General features: G+C 32.3%; 1 protein-coding gene across 1 annotated transcript; it reads left to right on the top strand.

Moving 5' to 3' along the window:
• The first annotated feature begins 10327 nt into the window (after positions 1 to 10327).
• On the top strand, positions 10328 to 21438 carry LOC142349339 (uncharacterized). Its single transcript, XM_075400818.1, has 2 exons — positions 10328 to 13663; positions 20886 to 21438. Exons 1-2 carry the CDS (start codon positions 10748 to 10750, stop codon positions 21048 to 21050), a joined length of 3081 nt encoding a protein of 1026 aa, XP_075256933.1. The 5' UTR covers positions 10328 to 10747; the 3' UTR covers positions 21051 to 21438.
• The last annotated feature ends 523 nt before the right edge of the window (positions 21439 to 21961 follow it).

The raw sequence follows: 21961 nt of genomic DNA, 5'->3' as shown, positions 1-21961 counted from the left end.
AATTTTTCTCTAAATTGATAGGTAACTGTTAGGAAAACTTGATTCAATAATAAAATTTTCAACATTTTTCTTGCACAAAGTCACAAACCAGAACCCACCATTCTTACGGTGAATTCAACAGTGTCATCTATACAAAAGATTAATTGAATCAGAAATTTTTTTCGTGGAAAAGAAACACTCCTTTAAAGCGTATATTCCCATAATGATTGTATGCGGTATTAATTACAATTGAACCCAATCAATGTTTTGCCATAATTACTGCAATAAAAACATTAAAAAGGCGATTGAGCAGTTGTGCCCGTTAAGGCTCCCCCTTAAAAATGGTTTGAAAAATTCATCGAGTAAATAGAGTTTTTCAATTTTTTGTTTTTTGTTATTTTTTTGACAAAAAATTGCTTCTTTATCCAAAGTTTTTACTTCATTAACTGATCATTTAATTTCTATCTTTTGTTTTGTTTTTATTTGAAAATTTTTAAAAAATTATCATTCAATCCTAACATAATTTATTGACCATTTGCCATACGCATTTGAAATAAGATACTAGTAGAACTAAAGATAGATCAATTAATCCGGCTGTTTTTATAAAAAAAAGAAAATTATAATTTTTTTCAAGTAATTCTAACCAAAAAATGTCTTCCGAAAAGACTGCCATGGATAATAATTAGTTCTGTTAATTTCTCGATGATTTATTTCAGCGCACTTTGAGTTTGCTTCGATGGAATTATAATCTCCAAAGAGAGAAATTTTAAAGACTTATATAGAAAAATTGCTACTGTTAAAATATGTTGTTCCAACATGGATATTCTTTTCCAACATTTTTTTTGTCTCAACAACGTTCAATTATGTCACCAATATGCAATATTTTGATTTTGCGGCGACATTTTTGCAATTGATGATGTTTAAACTTGATTTTTTTTTGAGAATTTGATGGAAAGCAGATTTCTCTCAGATTATTCAGATACAATCTGAAAAAACATTGAAAAAATACTACTTCGTAATATGAAATCAATACAAATAAAATCAATTTTTGTTATTCCAGTCCTCATAGCTTCAGATTGCAATTCAATTAGCTATTTCTATTTTCCTATAAGATGTGGAGCTACATGTCTATTGATGTTTGGCCATAAATTTTTGTTACTTATGTTTTGTCATATATTTTTGTTCGTCATAGATATTCGTCATAGGAAATCAGTCATACATTTTTTGATCAAGGAATAATTTTAAATGCACAAAACAATTTTTCACATTTCGAAATAACTTTTCAAACAAAAAAGTTCTGTTGCGACACTTAAAACAACATACTTACATTGACCAGTAAGATCTTTTCATTTGTGTAGAGGTTTTACCATGTATTCATAAATTTGGCCTTGTCTTAAAGCAATGTCTCAAAAATGGAATAGCAGAAATCAAACAATGAAACACCGAGTCCTGCTACAATTGGACGTTGATTTAAGAGTAGCAAATTACAAATAAATCTATGCTTGCTGATGCTATTTGGTTCAAAATATAACGCGCTGAAACAGGAACATTCGACGCGTAGATAGCATAAACTTTTGGCAAAAGGAACTGCTCAAATGCCAATACTGTTTTTAAAAACTGCTCATTAGAAAAATATCAGCGCTATCATTTTTGCAAACTTTGAACGCAACTTTTGTTGCGAAATATTTTAATTAAAAAATAAACTGAACACTGGATTGAAAGTATATAGATTTTTTTTATTTCACAAAAATAAGATTAGTTTTTCCTATTAAAACTCATGAAGTTCATTTTTTCTTGCTTAATTCTGGGCATAAAATTTTCCTAATTTAATTTGAAATACAACCCTTGATGAAAAAAACATGAAATCCTGCTAATGAAATCCTTTTCGGAGTTAAATGAACAAAAGTAAATTATTAAGTATGTGGCATTGCTAAACTGCAAACTTTTAACTGGTATTAAAGAATAAAAACAAAATCTAAGTTAGTAACACAACGTGTTTTGTGTGACAAAGTTATGGTGATGATCTGAAATGGTCAATACTTATTTTTCCTGATTATATCTTCATATTATATTTTTGTTTGTTCACAGATTCGAGGCAATTATGCTTGCTGTGCCAGATGTTTTTGCTGGCCTATCCCTTTACAGAATAATTTTTCTTTCGGGACGCGATCAGTTAAGCAAAGCTACCATAACTTTGGGGAAAATTTTACTGTTAGATGACGACTGCGCTCGTTTCATAATGTTTTCATCTGAAACTTTAATGGAATGGCAGTCTTAAAATTAATTTTCCTCTTTCTACAACTTAAACCGATGATATAATTTTTAGAATAATTTTGTTAGTTCCGTGACAGCACTAGCTACTTCTAGTTAACTTCATAAAAAACTTTGCGAGTAAACGGTATCGAAAAATTACAGTTATTTTGACAGTGACCAATTAGCGACAATTTTTTGCTCTTAAGTTTCCCATTGTTTCTGAAATTTCTGGTTACCAATTTATCAGCTGAAATTGATTTTCTTTTTTTTTAAATCACATCTCTTTATAATAAAATAAACCAGTGTTCATTTGGGAAAGAAGAAACTCAATCGCCATGATATGTCATATGCTTGAAATTGATGTGTGATGTGTTTAACGCTTCTTTACTTTGACACATTGTTGTATCAATTGTACAGTTTAATATACATTTTGTGGCATAAAAACTGTACGGCCGCAATCGTTATTCTTATGTCAAAAATGGCATTCAGTCAGGTAATAATGAACTCACATAATATATACTTACAAAAACTTTCGGAAAAATTTCATTTTTCAATCGCTACTTGGAAAAAGTTTTAAAGATTTTTTTGACTTAAATGTCTAAAGTTTACCATAAAAGAGGCTGATAAAGATGTTAAGATATTTTCACTTTATTTGGTTCTTTTTATCTTTTTCCATCAAATTTAACGAGAACAGTTTCGTAACATCTGCCGCATAATTTTGGAATTCGAACAATTTCAAAACTTAGCAACCCCATCACTCTAATGTTTCTAATGATTTTCAACTGATATGAATTCTTGAAGGAAGTTTTGGCAAATGAAAATCTCGGACAATTATTCAGTCATTATCAACTTTTATGTCCACTTTTCGGGTCTTTCCCATTATAGCCCTCCATGAAAATATAACCCCCATTATTGTATATTTACTATGATGGGGTGCTATAGGTTATCTGACCACTAAGCTGGGGGCCTATAGTGAGAAAGACCTTAGTTTTCTTCATAAATAATTATCATTCGTGATAAAATCCCAGAACAAGCTACGAAAATTTCAGTTTGGCCCAGCAAAATAGTCAAATACCATTTTGACTCTTCTGTTCATGAATTTTTTTTCGTGACTGAACTAAGCACGTTTTATAAAAGTTCGAGAAATTTCCGTTCTAAGAAAGTGGCAAAAAACATGTTTTTCTGTTAATCCTACCCTGACATATCTATTTTGTCTATTTTGTTGATTCATTGCTAATTGTTTTAACTCTTTCTAACAAAACCAAAAGTATTTATTAAGTCTTAATGTATAAAGTTTTAATCTTAGGTCACGCCAACAAACTCTTGTTCCCATAGCTTTAGCACTCATTATGTCATCGTTTCACTAAACCTTAGTAATAGTAGAAATCTGATGATTTTTATACGGGAAGACACATTGAAACACAGTTTTTGAGCTCTTTTTTCAGTCCGATACTTTATGCTTCCTTTTAGTTTGTTTTTTTAGCTGAGCACCAACTACTTGTTCGTTATTAGGCCATTGTTTCGTTCGTTATTTTTACAACTCAATCTTTCACTTGGTATTTTTTTGCGGGCAATTTTATTTTGTGTTAACCACCTAGCCATTAGCAAATTCTGTTTGATATTATTTAGTTTAATGTTATTTTTATTTATTTTTTCATTCCCAGAGTAAGTCTATGATTTGGACGCATGCGAAATTGTTCAAATAACGAACAGAGGTAAACTTAATCACGTTTTCCAGTCACGTGAAAGCTTTTTCTAATCAGATCCTTTTATAAATGTAATTTGATACTGGAAAGCACGTGTAATAGTACCCTGTAAATATTTATACTCTATATGCTCATTGTTTAAACAACAAATCGTGGTTAGTGGCCTGAAACAAGTGCACGGTTAAAGAGAACAAAGGTTATTTGGAAAGGTGCGTTTAGTTATTATATTTCAAAGGCTGCAAAAAGACTAAAAAAGGCTGTTTATCTATTGCAAAAACTCAAAATTGGTCATTTTACATTCATTGTATAATACACAGCGCTGTAGGGGGACATCAAATATAGAAAAATTGTGGATTGAAAAGATGAAAAATAAGACCAAATTGGTAAAATTTTCCCTTAAAAGCTGACAAATAGCGAAGCGGAGAAAAATAAAAGAGGAAAAACAATAAAGTCCAAAGACGAACAATAGTACACAACTTAGCATTGATCTTTTGATCATTGATGCTAAACAGAAATAAATAAACAAACAGTTTTTGAAAAATAAACAGCAGCAAACAAAATGAGATAATCAAAAAATACTTGTATGTTGATGTAGAATAATTCTCTATACTTTTTCCCGTATTTCCATTGAAAAATTTTATATGCTTCACCGTACCTATTTTAAAAATGAAAAACTGTCGCTTTAAATTGTAGGTTCTTCAAACCAATATTGCTGATGTGTAGTCACATACAGCAAAAATTGCAAATTTGTATGGTTTTTTATTTGATCACATTCACAACATTCTTTTTCTTGTTTTAAAGAAAAAATATTGTCGACCATAAATTAGTGAAACCATTGAATAAAACGTGATTAGATCTGAACTGACGTTTATGGGAAATAGAATCTTTTATTAATTTATGAGGATTTTTCAATTATTTTACGTTGGCTAGCCGATCAGTTATGATTGGTGTTAGTTATTTTCTATGATAGTTTTATTAACGTTATAAATATTTTTGGTTACCCGTTTAATGGTTGTTGGTTCGTTTATTTAATTCCTTATTTACTTAAATCTTTCATTTGTTTACGTCATCTTCAATTGTTGACCGACGCAGACATTTTTTCTTTACATGCCCCCAGAGATTTAAAAAGTTAGTGTCAAGAAAAATTTAGTTCATTTCGACCGCATTCAGTAAGCGTTACAGGTTAATATTTTGCTGAAATTGAAGACAGCAAAAATTTGAAATGTATACTGTATTGATAAAAAAATCTCCAAAAAAGATAATAATGGTCAATTAACCAGTACAAAAATGCTGCATACTTTACTACTAATTTTTAACAATGTTGATCGCGAAACCAAACCTTTTTATATCACAGCAATCTGTTCACAAAAGCTGTCTTCTCTTCGAAAACTAAGATTCAAAATCTCTTTTTTATTGTAGAAATAAGCTTGGCTTTTGAGCAAATCGTTTGCAAATCAATTTAAGAGAAGAAATTTCTTATATTGTGAAAATAGAGACTAGTTAAAAATCGAACTAAAAATTCGGAAGACCGATTTTACTTTTTACTGAGTTAGGCTATTTCTTTGATTAAAAGCGAGTTATTTAAAAAAAAATTAGAGCAGCAATATTGAGGTAGATTTAGGGTGGAAGTTAAACAACATTACTTCCAATGGTTTCACTGAATCAAAGAAATACGCATTAAAAATTTAGTCATGAAAAAAGTTTGTTCTGTCTTAGGTCTTACAATCTTACATAAAAAAGATGAATTAAATGAGTTCGAACATTTGCTTAGTTTTGATGAGTTTATGCAATTTGAAAACAGATTTCTAAATGTCCGTGCTACTAAAATATTAGAATCTTTTTTGTTTGTACTCCCCCAGCTTAGTGCATATTATTTGCACTCCCAGACGCACGTGAAATTTTTTTACATAGCAATTTATTATGTAATGGCACGTGCTCTGTAAAGGGGGGGGGGCAAAACTTAGTGGGTGGCACAAACGGAAAATATCCAAATATTAACATATTGTTTAGTGCAGGGAACCTATAAAGGAGCCACCTCATTGATATGCTCAAAAAGTTATCCTCATAATTATAGGCCAATTTTATTCTGTAGCACTGATAAATTTGTCAAAAAAAAACATCTCGAAAAATTTAAAAATGGCACTTTGTTTAAAACGCTTTGCTATTTGATCAATAATCTGTGCTACATCTGTTCATTTTTGTTCAGTCAACTTTGACCGATCGATATCCTCATCTTCGAGGGTGGCATGTTCAGAATAGGAAGCAAGCCGTTCAAATGTAAAAATTAGAATTAAAGAGGTTTTTATCGAGTTTTGTGTTTTTCTACCGAGTTATTGTAGTTTAACAATTTGTAGAAATTTAAATAAATTCAGTTGTTTTTGTTCACTTTTTCCGTATTTTTGCTCATTTTTGTTAAACACTACAAATCATAATGCAATCGTTAGCAAAAGTGTTATTAGTTTTATCTTTAAAGACATCAGAGTGTTCGTGAACTCTTCGCTCCATTTTTTGGCTAACATTTTAGCTAAATTTCTTAAACTTCAGCATATTTCATCAAAAATTATATATGCTTCCGTATTGTTCTTTGTTTTTTGCCGAAACTCAAACCTAACAACTGCTGAAAGCATCTTCTCTTACGCAAAGAGAACGGGCTAATTTTCCGTCTTTTTTCTGAGAAAATGTGCTGCAATCGTAAGCTTGCCGATTTTTTTAATTTGAACCGATAATTATCCAAAACTCATCAATTGTTTTTGATAAAGTGGTCTTTTCTGTCAAATTGTATATTTCATTAACAGAACAATTAAACTTTTTAATCGATGGCCAACAACATCCGGGTTAATTTTGGTCTAATCATTGGTAGGATAGAATTTAAATTGCATAAGTCCTTGTGCTCGTTTTTAAAATTTCTATTTTTTTGTTTCTTTTTGTTATTTACGTAGTGTTATTAGAACGGAAAGATTTCAAATCTTTACCCAATTAATAACAGATCCAAGTTACGTGCAGATAATACCCGAAGAACAAACATTATGTATCCAGATAAAAGCTCACTGTTTTTACGGTTTCACCACTGTAGTTGCGTAATATTAATTGTCTTTGAAATTTTGCGTTCCTTGTGTTGTTTTTAATTTTATAGTTTTGAATTGTAATGACACATTCAAAGGGTGTCTCAGGGAGCTACAATAAATCTATTGAAACTTTTAGTTGTAAACTAAATGTTTTTATGACTTTTGGAAATTAAAAAAACAGTGAATTTTAGAGCTGTTGCGACATTCTGATATTGTTTTCTCTAGCTTGTTGCTTATTCTCAGCAAGATCAAATTTAATTCGATGGAAGAATGTCATCATGGTTTTTTTTATTTAAACAATGTTTTGACACTGCTATACTTCATATATATTTTTTTGACAGTTTCCAATTTTTTAGGTTCTTTTTGTCTGTTGAGATTTTTATTTTCCTACAAGGTCAAATATCAAAATAATGCTCCTGAATGAGGGCGCATTTTGTCATATCTAAAGTACTTATTGAAAAACGTATGGTTTTAACAGCTTTTCTTTAAAACATTATTAGAATTATTGTTCTTGCCTATCGTCGTTGTGCTGTTTGCAGTCGCACGATATATTGTTTATGTTAACTAGTCTCAATTGTCTCTTTCTCAGTTATATGAAAATTTAAAGAATTTCAATCCACGGCTAATGCTTTTCATGACTTTTAATGTATTGGTTTTAGGAAGTATCATTGATTTTTTTCAATTTGCCCACTTTAAACTATACTTCTGTCAACTAATAGATTGGTCATTATAGGCAGGTCTTCATTAACTGATTTTTTTCACGGCTGAAACAATTTGTTGTAATTAAATTAAATAACGGCTTTTTGTTTAAACTAATTGTTTTCTGGATTGGATATTCCGCGCTTTTAGGAAACTTTGTAATATTTGCACATATCTGAGTTTAATGAATGGTATTTTTGTCTCGTTAGCACATTGGCGACAAACCACGTTGACGTTGAACGAAGGTCCAATTATACACATGGTTTTGTTGTTTAGTTTTCAGCTTACTTTATCTTCTTGGACAACATTTTTTAGCTAAGTTTTTATGAAGGTTTTAATTCTGACAGATAATTCTGACAATTTTTATTCTTTTATAATACATAAGCAATTGCCTATAAAGGTTAAATTACCCAATAAAAAAATTTTAGCTATGGAATTAAAAAAAAAACAAAAACTTAACCTTCAATAGGCGTAATTTTAATTCTAGATTAAAAATCTCTCTAAGGCTTCCTATGAAAATATAAAAGATTTTGTTTAAAGATCCGAGTTCATTTTAAAGATTTGAACAACTTTTAAACTATCTTTTTTCTCAAAATATGAACCAGTTTCTGACTTTTTTGTTCTTTCTTTGTCTACTTGCTACATAGTCTCATTAATGACAAGCGCTTTTCTTTGTTTGAAAAACAAGACGGTGACTTGGTAAGTTTAGGCTCTATTTGAGGCTATTTTGTCTATGTTAAATGTTTTTAATAAACTAAACAAATATTGTGTTTTGGTTGTTATTGAATGTTTGATTTTCTATTTTGAGTTGCTTTGTCTTGTCTCGTATTCTCGTTAATGAAGTTCCTGTTCGGCTTTGAAATTCCTCTAAACCCGCTTTGTTTAAGTCGTTTAAAGGTTTGTGTTTAAAACACTATTTTTATGCCAGCACCAATTATTTTCGAAAAAAATAAATTTTTGAAAGATTTCTGTCTCTTCCTCCTTTGGAGGACAGTTGAGTTTAAAATATGGACAACATTTTAATTAAACGATTTTTAATGGGCCTCCTTGTTACTGTTTCAAATAATTGAATTAGAAAACAGTACTATTTTTCTTTTTTTGTACATAAGTAATTTTCTTTGAAGATTAAATTACCTAATAAATGATTTTAGCAATAGAATTAAGAATTAAAAAGAATTAAAACAAAAACATTAAACTTCCTTTTTGTCACTCTAAATGAAAATAATACTAACAAATAAAATGATATACGACAAAATGAAATCCTAATTGCAAAAATGAGTGCCATTTTGTGACAAAAAAATTATAGACCACATTTTGAAGCTGATCTTAAAGTAATTTAGGAAAACAGAAAATTGACAAAATTATAGACTTCAATTTTAGATGCACAATCAGTAGGTGATCAGAAATATTCCTTTTTGTCTAAAGATTTTCAAAATTTTTCCCCCACGGTGCTGTTAAAGTTTCTCATCGGTGCTGTTACTTTTTTAAATCATTTTGCTTCGCATTTAAAAACTACAGAACAAGAGCAGTTAGAAACATAGCATCTCCAGAATATTTTAAGTTTCATTGAGTGCAGTTTTTCTTCATTATGATTATATTGAGATCATAGATTTCGCCCAGGCTAAGTTTCTCCTGTGTGGTCTTAGAATTACTCACACCCCAAAATAAAGTCTGAGCATTGTAATTTCATACTTTTGTAGCTTATAACTGGTAATTACTATACTAGTATACACACTATTTGGATATAAGCTAGGTTGTAGGCAATTAGCACAAAGCCCATTTAGTTAGTGGTTACGACTTGCTAAGCAGATTAGATGTTACAAGTACCCTCGCGGAAGTTCGAATCGCATATAAAGCAAACCTTGTTGGTGGGCGTTAAGTTGAACGTATTATTTTTCATAAAGTAAATTTTTCTCAAAAATCAAGACTGGCCAGTATAAATTGTGACATGAACAGAGTACTGGTCATCCTAAAAACAGAATGTCTCCAGACTGATTCAGCGCTGATTTGCTCTGCCGAAAAGCTCCGGGTATATAACTTTCTAATGAGTCAACCCAAGGTTATTTTTTCAATCTACAAAAAGTCAACACCGGTTTTTCTCTTTAATCGTCGATACATATAATCAATTTTGAGTATTTTTCAGTTGACATTGTGCTCAAGTTTTTTGTGGGTGACTAATTTTAGTTTTATAACGAAAAAATGATGCTATTCAGTCCAGATGTCGCAAACCAAGTGGAGATTCTAATTAAGCCGCCAATAAGATCAAAGATAACAACATATGTTTTAACATAAAAAATGAAATAATTGTTTTTAACATACAAAATCCACTTTCAATATGGTGCAAATTAATATTCAATTGTGGGAACAATTTCAGTAGTTCATCTGGACTGTATTTTGAAACTTAAAATTTCATAAATGTCATCTGGCATTGAAACTTTGCGATACCTATTGTTCCATCCGATAATTCTTATAAGTTAAGATTTCTTATAAGAAGTTAAAAATTCTTACAGTTAAGATTTAAGTTAATATCAGTTTTTGACTTTTAGTATGGTCTTGCAATAATATTAACTCATTTAAACTTTCGCATGATAACCGTGATGAGAGCTTTATTTTGTCTTACAGACAATAGAGCTCTAATTTTGCAATTTAACCCTAAAAGCAGTGCCTCTTTAACGGTTAAAATAACGCAAAGTAATTTTTCTAGAGGAAGCAGCATTTTTGTACATTTCTTACCTAATGGAAATTATTATGATGTTGCTAATTTGGTCATATTGTTAGCTCGGTTTTAATTGTAGTTTTCTGCTTTTGGCTTTAATTTGAGCTAAATCATACTTTAAACTCGGGAGTTTATTCTGTTAGTGTTAATATTTCAGTATATTGGATCGTTTGTTATTCTACAAAAATTCTATTATTTCTTCAAAACCTTAATTATTGGTGCTGAAAAAAAACACGCTTCTCTCATTATTTGTACTCAAAGTTCATTTGAGTTAAATTTCGTGAAATAATAACAAAATTAAACCTTTTCGACTACAATGAGTGAAATTAATGGATAAACACAGTGACTTTACTCAACTTCGACAGAACCCAAATTTGAGCAATCCATGTGGAGAAAGTTCTGAAAATGCGGGCTTAAATATGCAACATGAAAATGGGGGCGGAAATAGACGTGAAAAAGTTATATCTAGGCCTGTTAGTACGCATGAAAAAAGTTATAACATTGGCGAAGAGACAAACAGTGAGCGTGTATTGCAGGATAGCGTGTACGAAGGGGGGAAAGAAATAAAAAGTGGTGGAAAAATAAAAGATAAATATATCAGCGCAGAGTTGGAATTAGTTGAGCAACCGCCACCAACACCGCAAACAAATGCACACCAAGAAACAGAAGAGAAAAAGAGAAATGCTGGCGTTATAAGTAGCGATTCTTGTAGCAAAGAACTTTTCCAACTTTCAAATACCATAAACCGAACAAGTGGTCTTAATATTGAAAATACAACTTATGTTCCTAGATCGAAAATTTCACCAACAACACAAATCGAACGTAACATTTCCAATACAACTTTTGACACAGCCATTCCTTGTATAACCAGAAATACTGCTGGTTATGGTAATAAAACAAACCAAGCGAATTCAGCCTCTCTCGATTTAGACGTACAGCCAAATTTGGATAATTATCCGGAAAACGAAACAAATTTGCTAAAATTTTATCGATCTGAGCCAAAATTAGGCTTGGCGAACTTGCCCAGACATGAGCGTTTAGAGGACTTTACAACGGACGACGAATTAAGCCCGGAATTCCTTAGAGATCGGGGCATTAAACCCAAACTCTTTCCAGCAGCCAGAAATGAGGAAAATTCAGACGAGCGCGCGGGAGCAAATGGAACGGGTATTAATAATAGCAGCATTCAAAATTTTTCACCACCGAATATAAGTAGCGGTTGCAGGTTAGATAGACGGGGTCTAACTTTAACAGGGGGAGAGAATACCCCAGGTAGTTGGACTTTAGAACAAAACCCCCTAAAAGAAAATAAAAATCATGACAGAATAAATAATAGGGGTGATAGTGGCGTTTTAAAAGCAACCCAAAGTGGACCAAAGTGCTCCTCGCCTCCAATTTCAAATTCTTCTCTTGGGCAAAGCAATCAAAATTTCACTTCTATTCCTGGTGAACAAACTTTTATTTCACTTCCTGAATTGCCCAAGGATTATTCTCAAGTGTCAACAGAATCCTATGGAACAAATTCCGCCTTAAATCCTGTCTCTTCACAGTGCGCAAACGAAACTTGCTCAGGTAACGTGTCGTTTCAATCTAACGCATGCAGCGATATAACGTCAGGCAGCGCGGGGGATTCAGAGCGAACAAGTGAACGTTGCAATTTCGGTCTAATACCTACAACCAGCAGAAATATAACGGATTCTTTGCCACCTAACGATCCAGCTAGTAACTACCCAGCTCCTAGAAAAGGCGAGGACTACAATACAAATACAGAAGCAAACTGCAAATTGCCAGAAATTGCATTGCAAAGAAGCGTACGTTTAGATTCTATAGAGAGCCCCGCTTCAGCAGAACTCGAAAGCACTCAAAAACAAACTGTAAATAACTCAAATGGAACCGCCGCTTTAACTGCCAGAGCTTTGAGCCCAAAATCAGAGACTATTTTACCTTATCAGTTAGACCAAGCTGAAATATTAGCCCACAGAAAAAACTTGGCACCAGTAACAAAGACGTCACCCTACGCCAATTACATCTCAAACCCAGCCGAGTCGCTTCCTGTAATCCCTTTACAAGAAATTAGCCCTATTTATGCCCAAAACCCGGTCGCAACCCAAGGTGGTAATTACGTGCAAAATCGTCCAGTTAAGTTATCTGCTAAAAATCTTGATCTAAATTTGAGGTCTTCCGATGTTAAGGAGACGTCGGCAGATCTCGCGAGTTCGAGTCACCCTCGGAACCCAAAACGATCTCCGAATCGCAACTTACAATTACGTCACTGCGGTGGTCCCGTCAGCCGGAAAAGCCTGAACAAAATGGCCTTCCTGGAAAAAAGTAGAAGCGTTGATGCTGCCGCCACTTCCAGTTTATATTCCCAAAATGGTTCATCATACGACACCTGTTACTCGAGTTTTAATGGAAACGACGATGCCGATGACGAAGTTATGAACTCGGCTCAACCCGACAGCGGTCTCGGCAATTTGGGCGAAATTCCAGTTTCGCCTGCCGAGGAACCTTCGTTATTTTTCATTCCCAATTCTGCTTCCGACCACCAAAATTTAGACAGAAAGGGGGCACATAATCGGTCGGGTTTTGAGCCTTTAAAACAGAAAGATGCCGACAATCGAAGGTTTATCGACGAACCAGAAGACCCTATGGAGTCGCTTCTAACGGGTAGTCACGGTTCGGTCGGCCATTTACCTCCAAAGTTGTCGCGTACACCCTCAACCTACCACACTTATCACCGTCAAAATAGCCTCAAAAATATAGGTGCCAGTCCACGAAGGTTCAGCTACAAACCCAACGCAAATCAGGTTTACTTCCCTAACGGATCTGTGAATCGTGGAAGTCCCCGTCAACCTAGAACCACAAACGAACGGATTCCAAGTCGAAAATCATCAACGAATTCTTTTTCACAACCCCCACAAGTTTCGCCCGCTGTTATTAAATACAACAAACGTCCGAGTATTATTTCACAATCGGGTAATATAGAGTTAAAATTAGATTCCAACGTTAGTATCAACAAATGTAGTGTGTCGAATAATAGCCAGAAAAACCAGCAGCAACTTGCTCCGCCGGGTCATTTACATTCGAAAGAGAGTAAACAGACGCAAGCACATGCCAGCTATCGATTAGGGTTCCGAAGGTCCCTATTCGAAAAACGGAAGAAGCTGAGTGATTATGCAATGCTCTTTTCCCTTATCGGGATCTCTTTAATGGTGCTGGAACACGAATTATCCTATCAGATACAGGTTAGAAATTAATTACCAGGATAATTTTCCTAACTTTCCGAGCTTCACTCGGTCCTAGCTTAATTCGACAATTGCTTGTCGCAAAATTTAATTGGACTTAGTTCACTCTACCTTGGTAAGGTCAGGAATGAAAATCTAAAATCTAGAACTGAACTAATTTAGAATGAAACTTTAAATTACAAAGTCAACTAGCAGTTTTTCAGTAGAAAGAAAACAAAGAAATTGAAGTTATAAAAAAGTATTATTCTAAATTAATAACAGAATCAAATCAAATTGAAGTCTATGTATCGGATTAATAAATGAATTTTTACTTAGTTTTTTTGTTCAGGATACGGTGAACCTATTACTGAATTTACTTGTTTAATAATAAGTTAGTAACGGTAATAAGCAGTATCAATTTATTCGCGATAAGCCGAATCTCTAAGTATTACATTTTTTCCTCAATTTTTCTATCGTCTAATCTTGAAATTTAATCAAAACGAAAGCGGAGAAGGAGGAGCAGGTGAGGGGAGGGGAGGGGAGGGGAGGTGTGTGTGTGGGGGGGAGGGGGGTTGTTGGAAATTCTCCGCCAGTCTGGTTTTGTTCTTGTTCAACCAATTTTGACGGACCACTTAATGCCATAGAGAGCAAAGCATGAGATGTACTTTTGGAAAATACTTCAAAATTTCAAATGTTTGCTGAAGAGAACTTCTTGTTTTTACTCTCGAGAGGAGATACTCAGGTTGAAAAATTATTTCAATGATTTTTGGTACCTGGACGAATTTGTTCAGCTCATTAGAAATTATTAACAAAAACGAAAATAAAAGGACATTGAATTTAAGCGCATTTTTTGGGCTTAGGCATCAATTTTATGATAAATTTATAATTGTAAGCAAGTAAAAGAGCTGCATTTAATCGAGTGACACTTTAGTGCCTGTTGATAAAGATAATTAGATAGTGGCAAGCTTTTTATGTCTGAAAAAAGGAAAAGTAAGATTTAAATTGATAAAACGCAAAAAAAACCTGAGTATACTTTATGAAAGTTTAAAACTGCGATAAAAAACAAAAAGGTAACAATTGAAATTGAAAATTTAGGCATAAAGAACCAACTATTGGGTTCAAATTTAACTTGTTTGCACTTCAATACTCCCAATTGCTGCAAAAAAATTCGCGAGACCTAAATATTAAAGAATGGGTTTTGATATTTTTTTGGCTTCGAAATTTTTATCTCAATTTTACCTCGAAATTGAATAGAACTGCCGTCAGTGTCAGTTTGCTAGTTTTGTAAACTGTTAATTCGAAGTCAGAAAATAAGAAAAATGCAGCTTCTCGTTTTTTTAAAAGTTTGGTTGAATTAAGTTGTGAATGAATGTCCAAATAATCAGAAGTGCTCACCGTTGAAGCAATAGAAATTAGCAAAGAGAAACTTTTTTAGGACTAATTTATCGTTCAGCTATTTAATCTGTGAAAAGTTTTTTATTAAGTCTTTTTCATTAATCATTTTAATAGCAGAAAATTTAGCGATTTGAAACATCGATATATTTTTACCATTTGTGTTTAACTGAAATCACTTCGCTAATAAGAATAAATACGTAGATTTGTATAATGCTGAACCAGAGATTAAGACAGCTGCAAAACTTGATTAAAAACTTCAGATGTCTGGCTAAACGGTTAGCTCTTGATTTCGATATCAAAATTTAAGATCAGAAATTTTTAAAAACCTATAGGGAAAAAAGAGCCGTACATTAATTGCTGACAAGGATTTAAACAACCAAATACTTTTTTCTATTCCGGGCACCTTTTGAAATCTGGAAAACCTTACATGATTTTGGTTTTTGGTTACAAAAATTGGTTGGCAGATTGTTTTTCTATTTTGTACAAATCCTTTTGCTATATTATACATATTCACAAAAGACTTTAGCACATTTAGGTTTTGTTTAGGAAGCAAAAAACGTCTTGTGATATTGAATTTTTTTGTAGTATTGAGTTTTAAAGGACTAAAAAACAAAGTGGAGCAAAACCTCTTATCTATCGGTGATGTTGTACGTTTTTTGCCATCAAAAATTTTTTCTTCACCATTGAAAATTTTCATCAGCTTGAGAACCAAATTTTTGTGGTTATGTTTAGATTGTTGATAAGAAACAAAATTACAATCCAGATAGAAATTTTTTTGGTCGAACTATGAATCAATGCAAAACAAGCAAACTGGCGGCAGCCAAATTTTCCCAACTCCTCACCCGTTCTCAAAAACCAGTTCGAGCGATCAATTTATTCTCAATAATGATATACTTTAAATTTGCCCTGATAAAGGCAAGATTTTGAGGCCGATATTTTGCCACAGAAAACAAAAGTAGGCAACTAAAGTTTTTGGGTACTTAATCCTCAAAAATAGGACTTTTCAGGATATTTAATTTATAAGTTTTTGTTTGTATTGGGAAGTTTAAACATACAATAAAATTTGGTTGAGCACATCCCCATGTCAAAAAATTGCCAAAAGGAAATTTTTATGTCATTTTGCAGGAATAAGTTTACATTTTCTATTGCGTTTTTCTACATATGGACAGTTCTCAGCTCACTTTTCAACATTTAGCCATCAGCATTTCTATTGCGAAAATCCCAACAATTGCAACTCTTGAATTTTCTATGTATATGTTTAAATCATGGAAAAATCATTTCAATATAAAAAACTGATTCCATTTTTTTCAAATCATTCCAATAAAAGAAAATGGAAAACTGTTTGACATATGTTTGGTAAAGAATATGAGTATTTAGTCTTCAGTGCTTTTTTGCTCTAATATACAGCGTCCCTTTTGTGTCTAGGTTTATCCAGCTACATTTTTATAGATATATACCCAAAACTATATTAAATGATTTCGAAATCATTTGTTATAGTTTTGAATCATTACATAAATAACATTATATAATTTTGATTGTGCTCTTTTTGTTTTTTTTATTCTTTATATTTTTCCGTGAAAAAGAAATGGAAAAGGGAAAGTTTCATTGGTACACATGGGCAAAATTTTCATGGTGGGAATTGATATCTCGCAAAATTATTACAAGATAAATTATCCCAAAAAATATGCGATATCGGTGCAGGATATTAACTACAATGGGAAAATGTCAAAAATTTAACGATGCTTTTAGTAACTGCAACAAATACCATTATCCAACGTTTTCAGAAAAAACATCAGATGAAAAAATCACCCTCAATTTTAAAAAAATAGATTTCGACATTATTGAATTTATTAATGTTGACAATCAAAAATTGGTACCAAAATTTGCCCCTTTCAAAGTTGTCGCCCTGTTTTCAGGCAATGTGACTCGATTTAACACAATCATATTATAATCCAGGTTTACAATCTTTTCATAAAATTGAGTTCAGATTGTAGAGTGTTTGAAGTTGTAATATATCTTGATCGTTTTAAACTCTTTTAAAGTTATCTTTGGACCGCAGTTAACTTCAAATTAACTGACTTCTTAGATATTATTTCTGCCAGAGCGGGTAATTTTCCCGAACAAGCGACAAACAAGGAGAATGGACGAATTCAGTGCAAAATAACAAGGGAAATAAACATGTTTTAAATTAATATTAAACTTCAGCTCCGTTGATTGTTAATTCTGTTACAAGTATGTTTAAACATTTGGTTATAAATTCAATCGACCTTTTTTTTTAAAAAAACAGCGAATGCTCCAACCATGAACTCTCTTAATTTTCAAGTACGAGCGTTCATCAGCTAAGCAATTTCATTACAAGCTTTCATGATTTTCCATCACGGAAGCAAGCATGACATTCAATTTTGTCTATGAATTTGTATAATAAACTCGCCTAAACTAAATCTTTAAGATTCTTTTTCATTTCTGAAGCAATTTGGCTCAACTAAAGAGAAACTAGAAAAAGTAAAACAAATGAGAAATCGTGAGGAAAATTTTAATAGTTTAAAAATTTTAAAAACTTTCAGCATCAGTGTTTGAGCTCAAAATTTTACAATATTTCCATTAAATAAAAACGAGCTCAATCAAAATTAGTACGCTGCTTACATAAAGTACTGGCAAAACCCGTAAAATTTCATTCAGAAACAGTTAAACAGTTAGATAGAAAAAGAGCTTCAAAAAGGGAAAAGCGAAACAGGAAACCTCTCTTCTAAAGATATAGCTCAGCAAGTTTATCAATAATAAAAAACCCAAAAACCGCTAGCAGTTGAAAATTTTTTCAGTGCAGAAAAAATATCAAAAGATTAAATTATTTGCAATCTGTCAATATAAAAATGAGTTCATTGAACCAACGATGCTTTTTTTTCTAATCCAATGAGAGATTTGACAAGCATTCCGCTTTTTATATAAACAAAAAAGCTTAGAAAATCAACTATACAGGTCATATGCAAACAAAGGTGTGAGATAAAAAACTAAATAGTTTCAGAAAGAATGGGAGGGACAGGATTGAACTTAGGGTTAAGAAAAAACGTTAGACAAAAATATACAATGAAAGAAGAAAATAATAAATTCTATTCGGATCTAAAAACCAGTTGATATCATTCATTCAGTTGAATTTAAGTCATTTAGTCTTGGAAAACTTAAAAGAAAAAAATTTCATTTTTACCAAACTGAAAGCAGAACACATCTCTAATGCCCTATAAGGATTTCATCGGTTTTTGAATAAGGGCAAATTGTTTCTTGTCCGCCAAGATGTAGGTCGGTCATACCAGAACCTTAAAAAACGGCCTCACTGCTTAATAACCTTTACTGACTGCTGAATGATCAATGCTGACAAAAGTATGATGATTGAGAAGTCAGTTTTAAGTAACCAAAACATACTGATCGTTAAAATCTGATTTTGAACTAAAATTCACTTGCAGTAAATGCCACCAGAATGAAAACAAAATGATTGCTTTTCCTTTTATTCAAAAAATTTTTCAATAGTAGTTCGCCCAATTAAACTGAAAAAATAAAAACTGTGGTTTAAGTCATGATGATAGTTCTGCGTTTATTGTTTTTCCTAGCCTTTTTTCTTTTTATATGTCCTCCAAATATACACACTAAGAATTTTAAAAAATTTCCGATCATTTATCAAGTTCAAAGTTCGCAACTTCAGACAATAAAAATTATGATTATCAGAAAATTCGGTTTTTTGCACTATTTGATAAATATTTCAAAGTAATTAGAAAACGAACAAAATAATTATAACGAATTAAAAAGTTTTGATTCTTCCAATTACACCCAGAGAACCCAGAGAACAGTTGTCAAAAGAAAGAAAATGAGCTTATTCCTAATTTATAAGGAAAATCTGCTACTGCACATTTTTCTGTTTTTAGAATGCGCAAGGTAACGATGATTTAAGTGATAAAAAATTCATTCCGCTGCTTGTCGACAAAACGACAGAACTGGGAAATTGCCATGAATAATTGATTTTTTAGTTTAATGTTTTTTTTCTAGAAAATTAAAAAAATCTTACCATGAAAATTATTGAAATAATGGTAACCACACCCGGGTTGAAGTTTCTTTGATTTCATACAAGGATCACACTTTTTCTCTGTGCTTGATTTTTTGGTACAATCCTAGTACGAACCAAGGAAATCATATCTGATCATTGCATGAGTACCAAGAAACCATATATGATCTTTATACGATTACCAAGAAATTATATATCATTTTTGTCTGATCATCACCAAATCATACATGATCCCTGTATGATTATCAAGAAATCATATGTAATCTTTGTATGATTAGCAAGACAAGAAGCCTTATATAATACGATAATGATTGCCAAGACGCACGCGCCTTTTTTCCTGCATTAAATGTTTTTCCCGTCATTACTATGTGATCCATCGACAGCCCATGAAGTGATTTATGTTTTGCAAAGTTAAGTTCTAAGTGAAAAAGTATGTGCATCTTTATCAGATGCACATACTATGCCTTATATCAAATTTTTGATAAAATCGGAATCCAATTTTTACATTTAAATTCTTATTTATTAAAAAAAATCTGTAAAAACTGTTTTGTATATATAAGTTGAAAATCATGTTATAAATATGTATAAAACTCAACGTTCGCGTTGTAGAGCACACAAATAGGCAAGAGTAATTTGCAGTTGCGATATATTCAATTTTATTGCCTTCTGACTGAATACGGGAATCTGTGACGTCAATCAAACTTTATGTGTCATATATGACCTGGTATGAATTCTAGGGCAATTTTTAAATTTCTACCAAAATGAAGATTACACAATGTTTCGGCTTTCAATTTTTTCTTTCTTGTATGATTTGCAGGAATTCGTATATGATCTCTTTTTTGACTACAAAGTAATCAAATAATTGTTATATGACGTGAATTTACCAAATAACATATATCACCTACTATGAAATCCAAGAAAGTTTTATGATGGGTGACCCCGGGTTGTTTTTTGCTGCAATGGTGCAAATGAAAAATTTAAAAATTTAAATGTTTGAAAAAGCCGGAACTGAAGAGGCTCACTTGATTACCTCTAGAATACGTGTTTTTTGCTCGTCTGGTTAATTAAGAGCGTGTGGTGTGGTTTGCTGTGGTTTTCATGCTGGAGAGAAAGCGCAAGCTGGAAAAATCTAGGAAGAGCTTTTTTACCTTTTCAGGATAAATCTCCAAATAGAATTTAAAATGAAAATATTAAACTCAAAAACATTTTTAAAACTATTAAACAGGGTAAAAATAATTATACTTATATATTTTTTTTACAAATGGTACTAAGTAATTCCAATTATATAGATAAACATGTTAATTTTTAATCTTTGGTTATGTTCGTGAAATTTCCTAGGTTAATGGAAAAGAAAGAACAAATGCGAAATAATAGTTTCGTGGTTTTGCTAAATATGGTATTTATAAAATTATTTGTTATAACAAGAACTTGAAAAGCAGCAAAACATGAACAATTTCATATGCTGCTAAGGTATATGACTAATATGCACTCCTGAAGTTTATGTTGCTCTGAAAATACACTGAATCAGTACTGAAAGCTGATGCTTGTCTGAAAATGTTCTGAATCAGTACTGAAAGCTGATGTTTCTCTGAAAATGCTCTGAATCAGTACTGAAAGCTGATGTTTCTCTGAAAATGCTCTGAATCAGTACTGAAAGCTGATGTTTCTCTGAAAATGCTCTGAATCAGATTTCTGATGCTGACTGAAGCAGAGGTACGGGAAGTGATGTAATATGTCTGGTCAGTCTGCATTACATAATGCTGTGTTAGATTGAGTGTTATGTTTTTTTTATTGTAGGACCAGGAAGTGAGCAAGTGGGTGTCGATTGGTCTGAAGTGCCTCATTACCACCACCACTCTCGTCCTAGTAGCCTTAATAGTCGCATACCACGCCAGGGAAGTACAGGTAATCACATTCACACACTTACACCTGGATTACAGCTTTATTGGTCAGGACATCTAACCAATAATGCCGTAATAATGCTGTAATCACACATATAAACGTGGATTGCAGCTTTATTGGCCAGGAGATCCTCATAAAAATTAAAAGAAACCAGCAGAATAATTGCCAGAGTATCCTCTGGTACAATTATTTGCTCACAAAATGGTAGTTGAGACCCTATTGACTTTAGTGCTTCATCAAAAAGTTTTTCAGCCGTGCTTCAAAAATTTTATTTAAAATCGAAAGAGTTTTGACGACAAACAAGAACAAGGAGGCTCGGTAATGTGCGATCGCACATAAGGTTCCGACCCCACTCATCCACAATTTGGCATAATTGTCTACCAAATGAGGAACAGATAGAAAAACCCAAAAATTCAATTAATTTTCAAACCTAGCCGGCAGCTAACCGGAATAGCTGTGAAAGAATAGACTTGCGTGCCGTATAAAACAGATGAAAACGATACAGAGCTTAATTTGAAATAAATATCGACGCCGCTCAAAAAGCTATGTAAAAAACATTCAGCGACAAATTGATAAAGCTCGTTGAAATTCATTCCTTAGAATTCTTTTATTAAGGAGCTTTACTGCACATATGAGTGCCTTTGACCTTAAACTATTTGAAATAAAACTTAAGTTTTAAAGTGCGAAACTCATTTTATTGAGTCAGGTAAGTCACGTATGATCAAAATCTAATCACCAAATAACATAAAAACTTTTGCTAAAGCGAGTGAGAAATGACGTCACGCACGCAAATGCCGTTAATGAGAGGAAGAAGTCATTCAGAAAATATGACTTTTTCCACTTTGCTGTGTGAACAAATGTAAAACGAAAAAGAGCGTCAGACGACGAAACAAAAAAAAACAAGACTTTTTGGTGTATGAACAAAAAGATAGCCTCCAAAGCAAATAACTCAGTGGAGGAACAAAATGATG

Source organism: Convolutriloba macropyga, chromosome 11, assembly GCF_964194025.1.
Source record: "Convolutriloba macropyga chromosome 11, txConMacr16.3, whole genome shotgun sequence".
Lineage (NCBI taxonomy): Eukaryota > Metazoa > Xenacoelomorpha > Acoela > Convolutidae > Convolutriloba > Convolutriloba macropyga.
This window is presented reverse-complemented; position numbering and strand designations above follow the sequence as displayed.

Bases quoted from the DNA above. Each gene is read 5' to 3' on its own strand.
- LOC142349339 (XM_075400818.1), top strand. From the start codon at position 10,748: ATGGATAAACACAGTGACTTTACTCAACTTCGACAGAACCCAAATTTG. The intron at 13,664-20,885 runs GTTAGAAATTAA...TTTTTATTGTAG, and splicing joins AATTATCCTATCAGATACAG to GACCAGGAAGTGAGCAAGTG.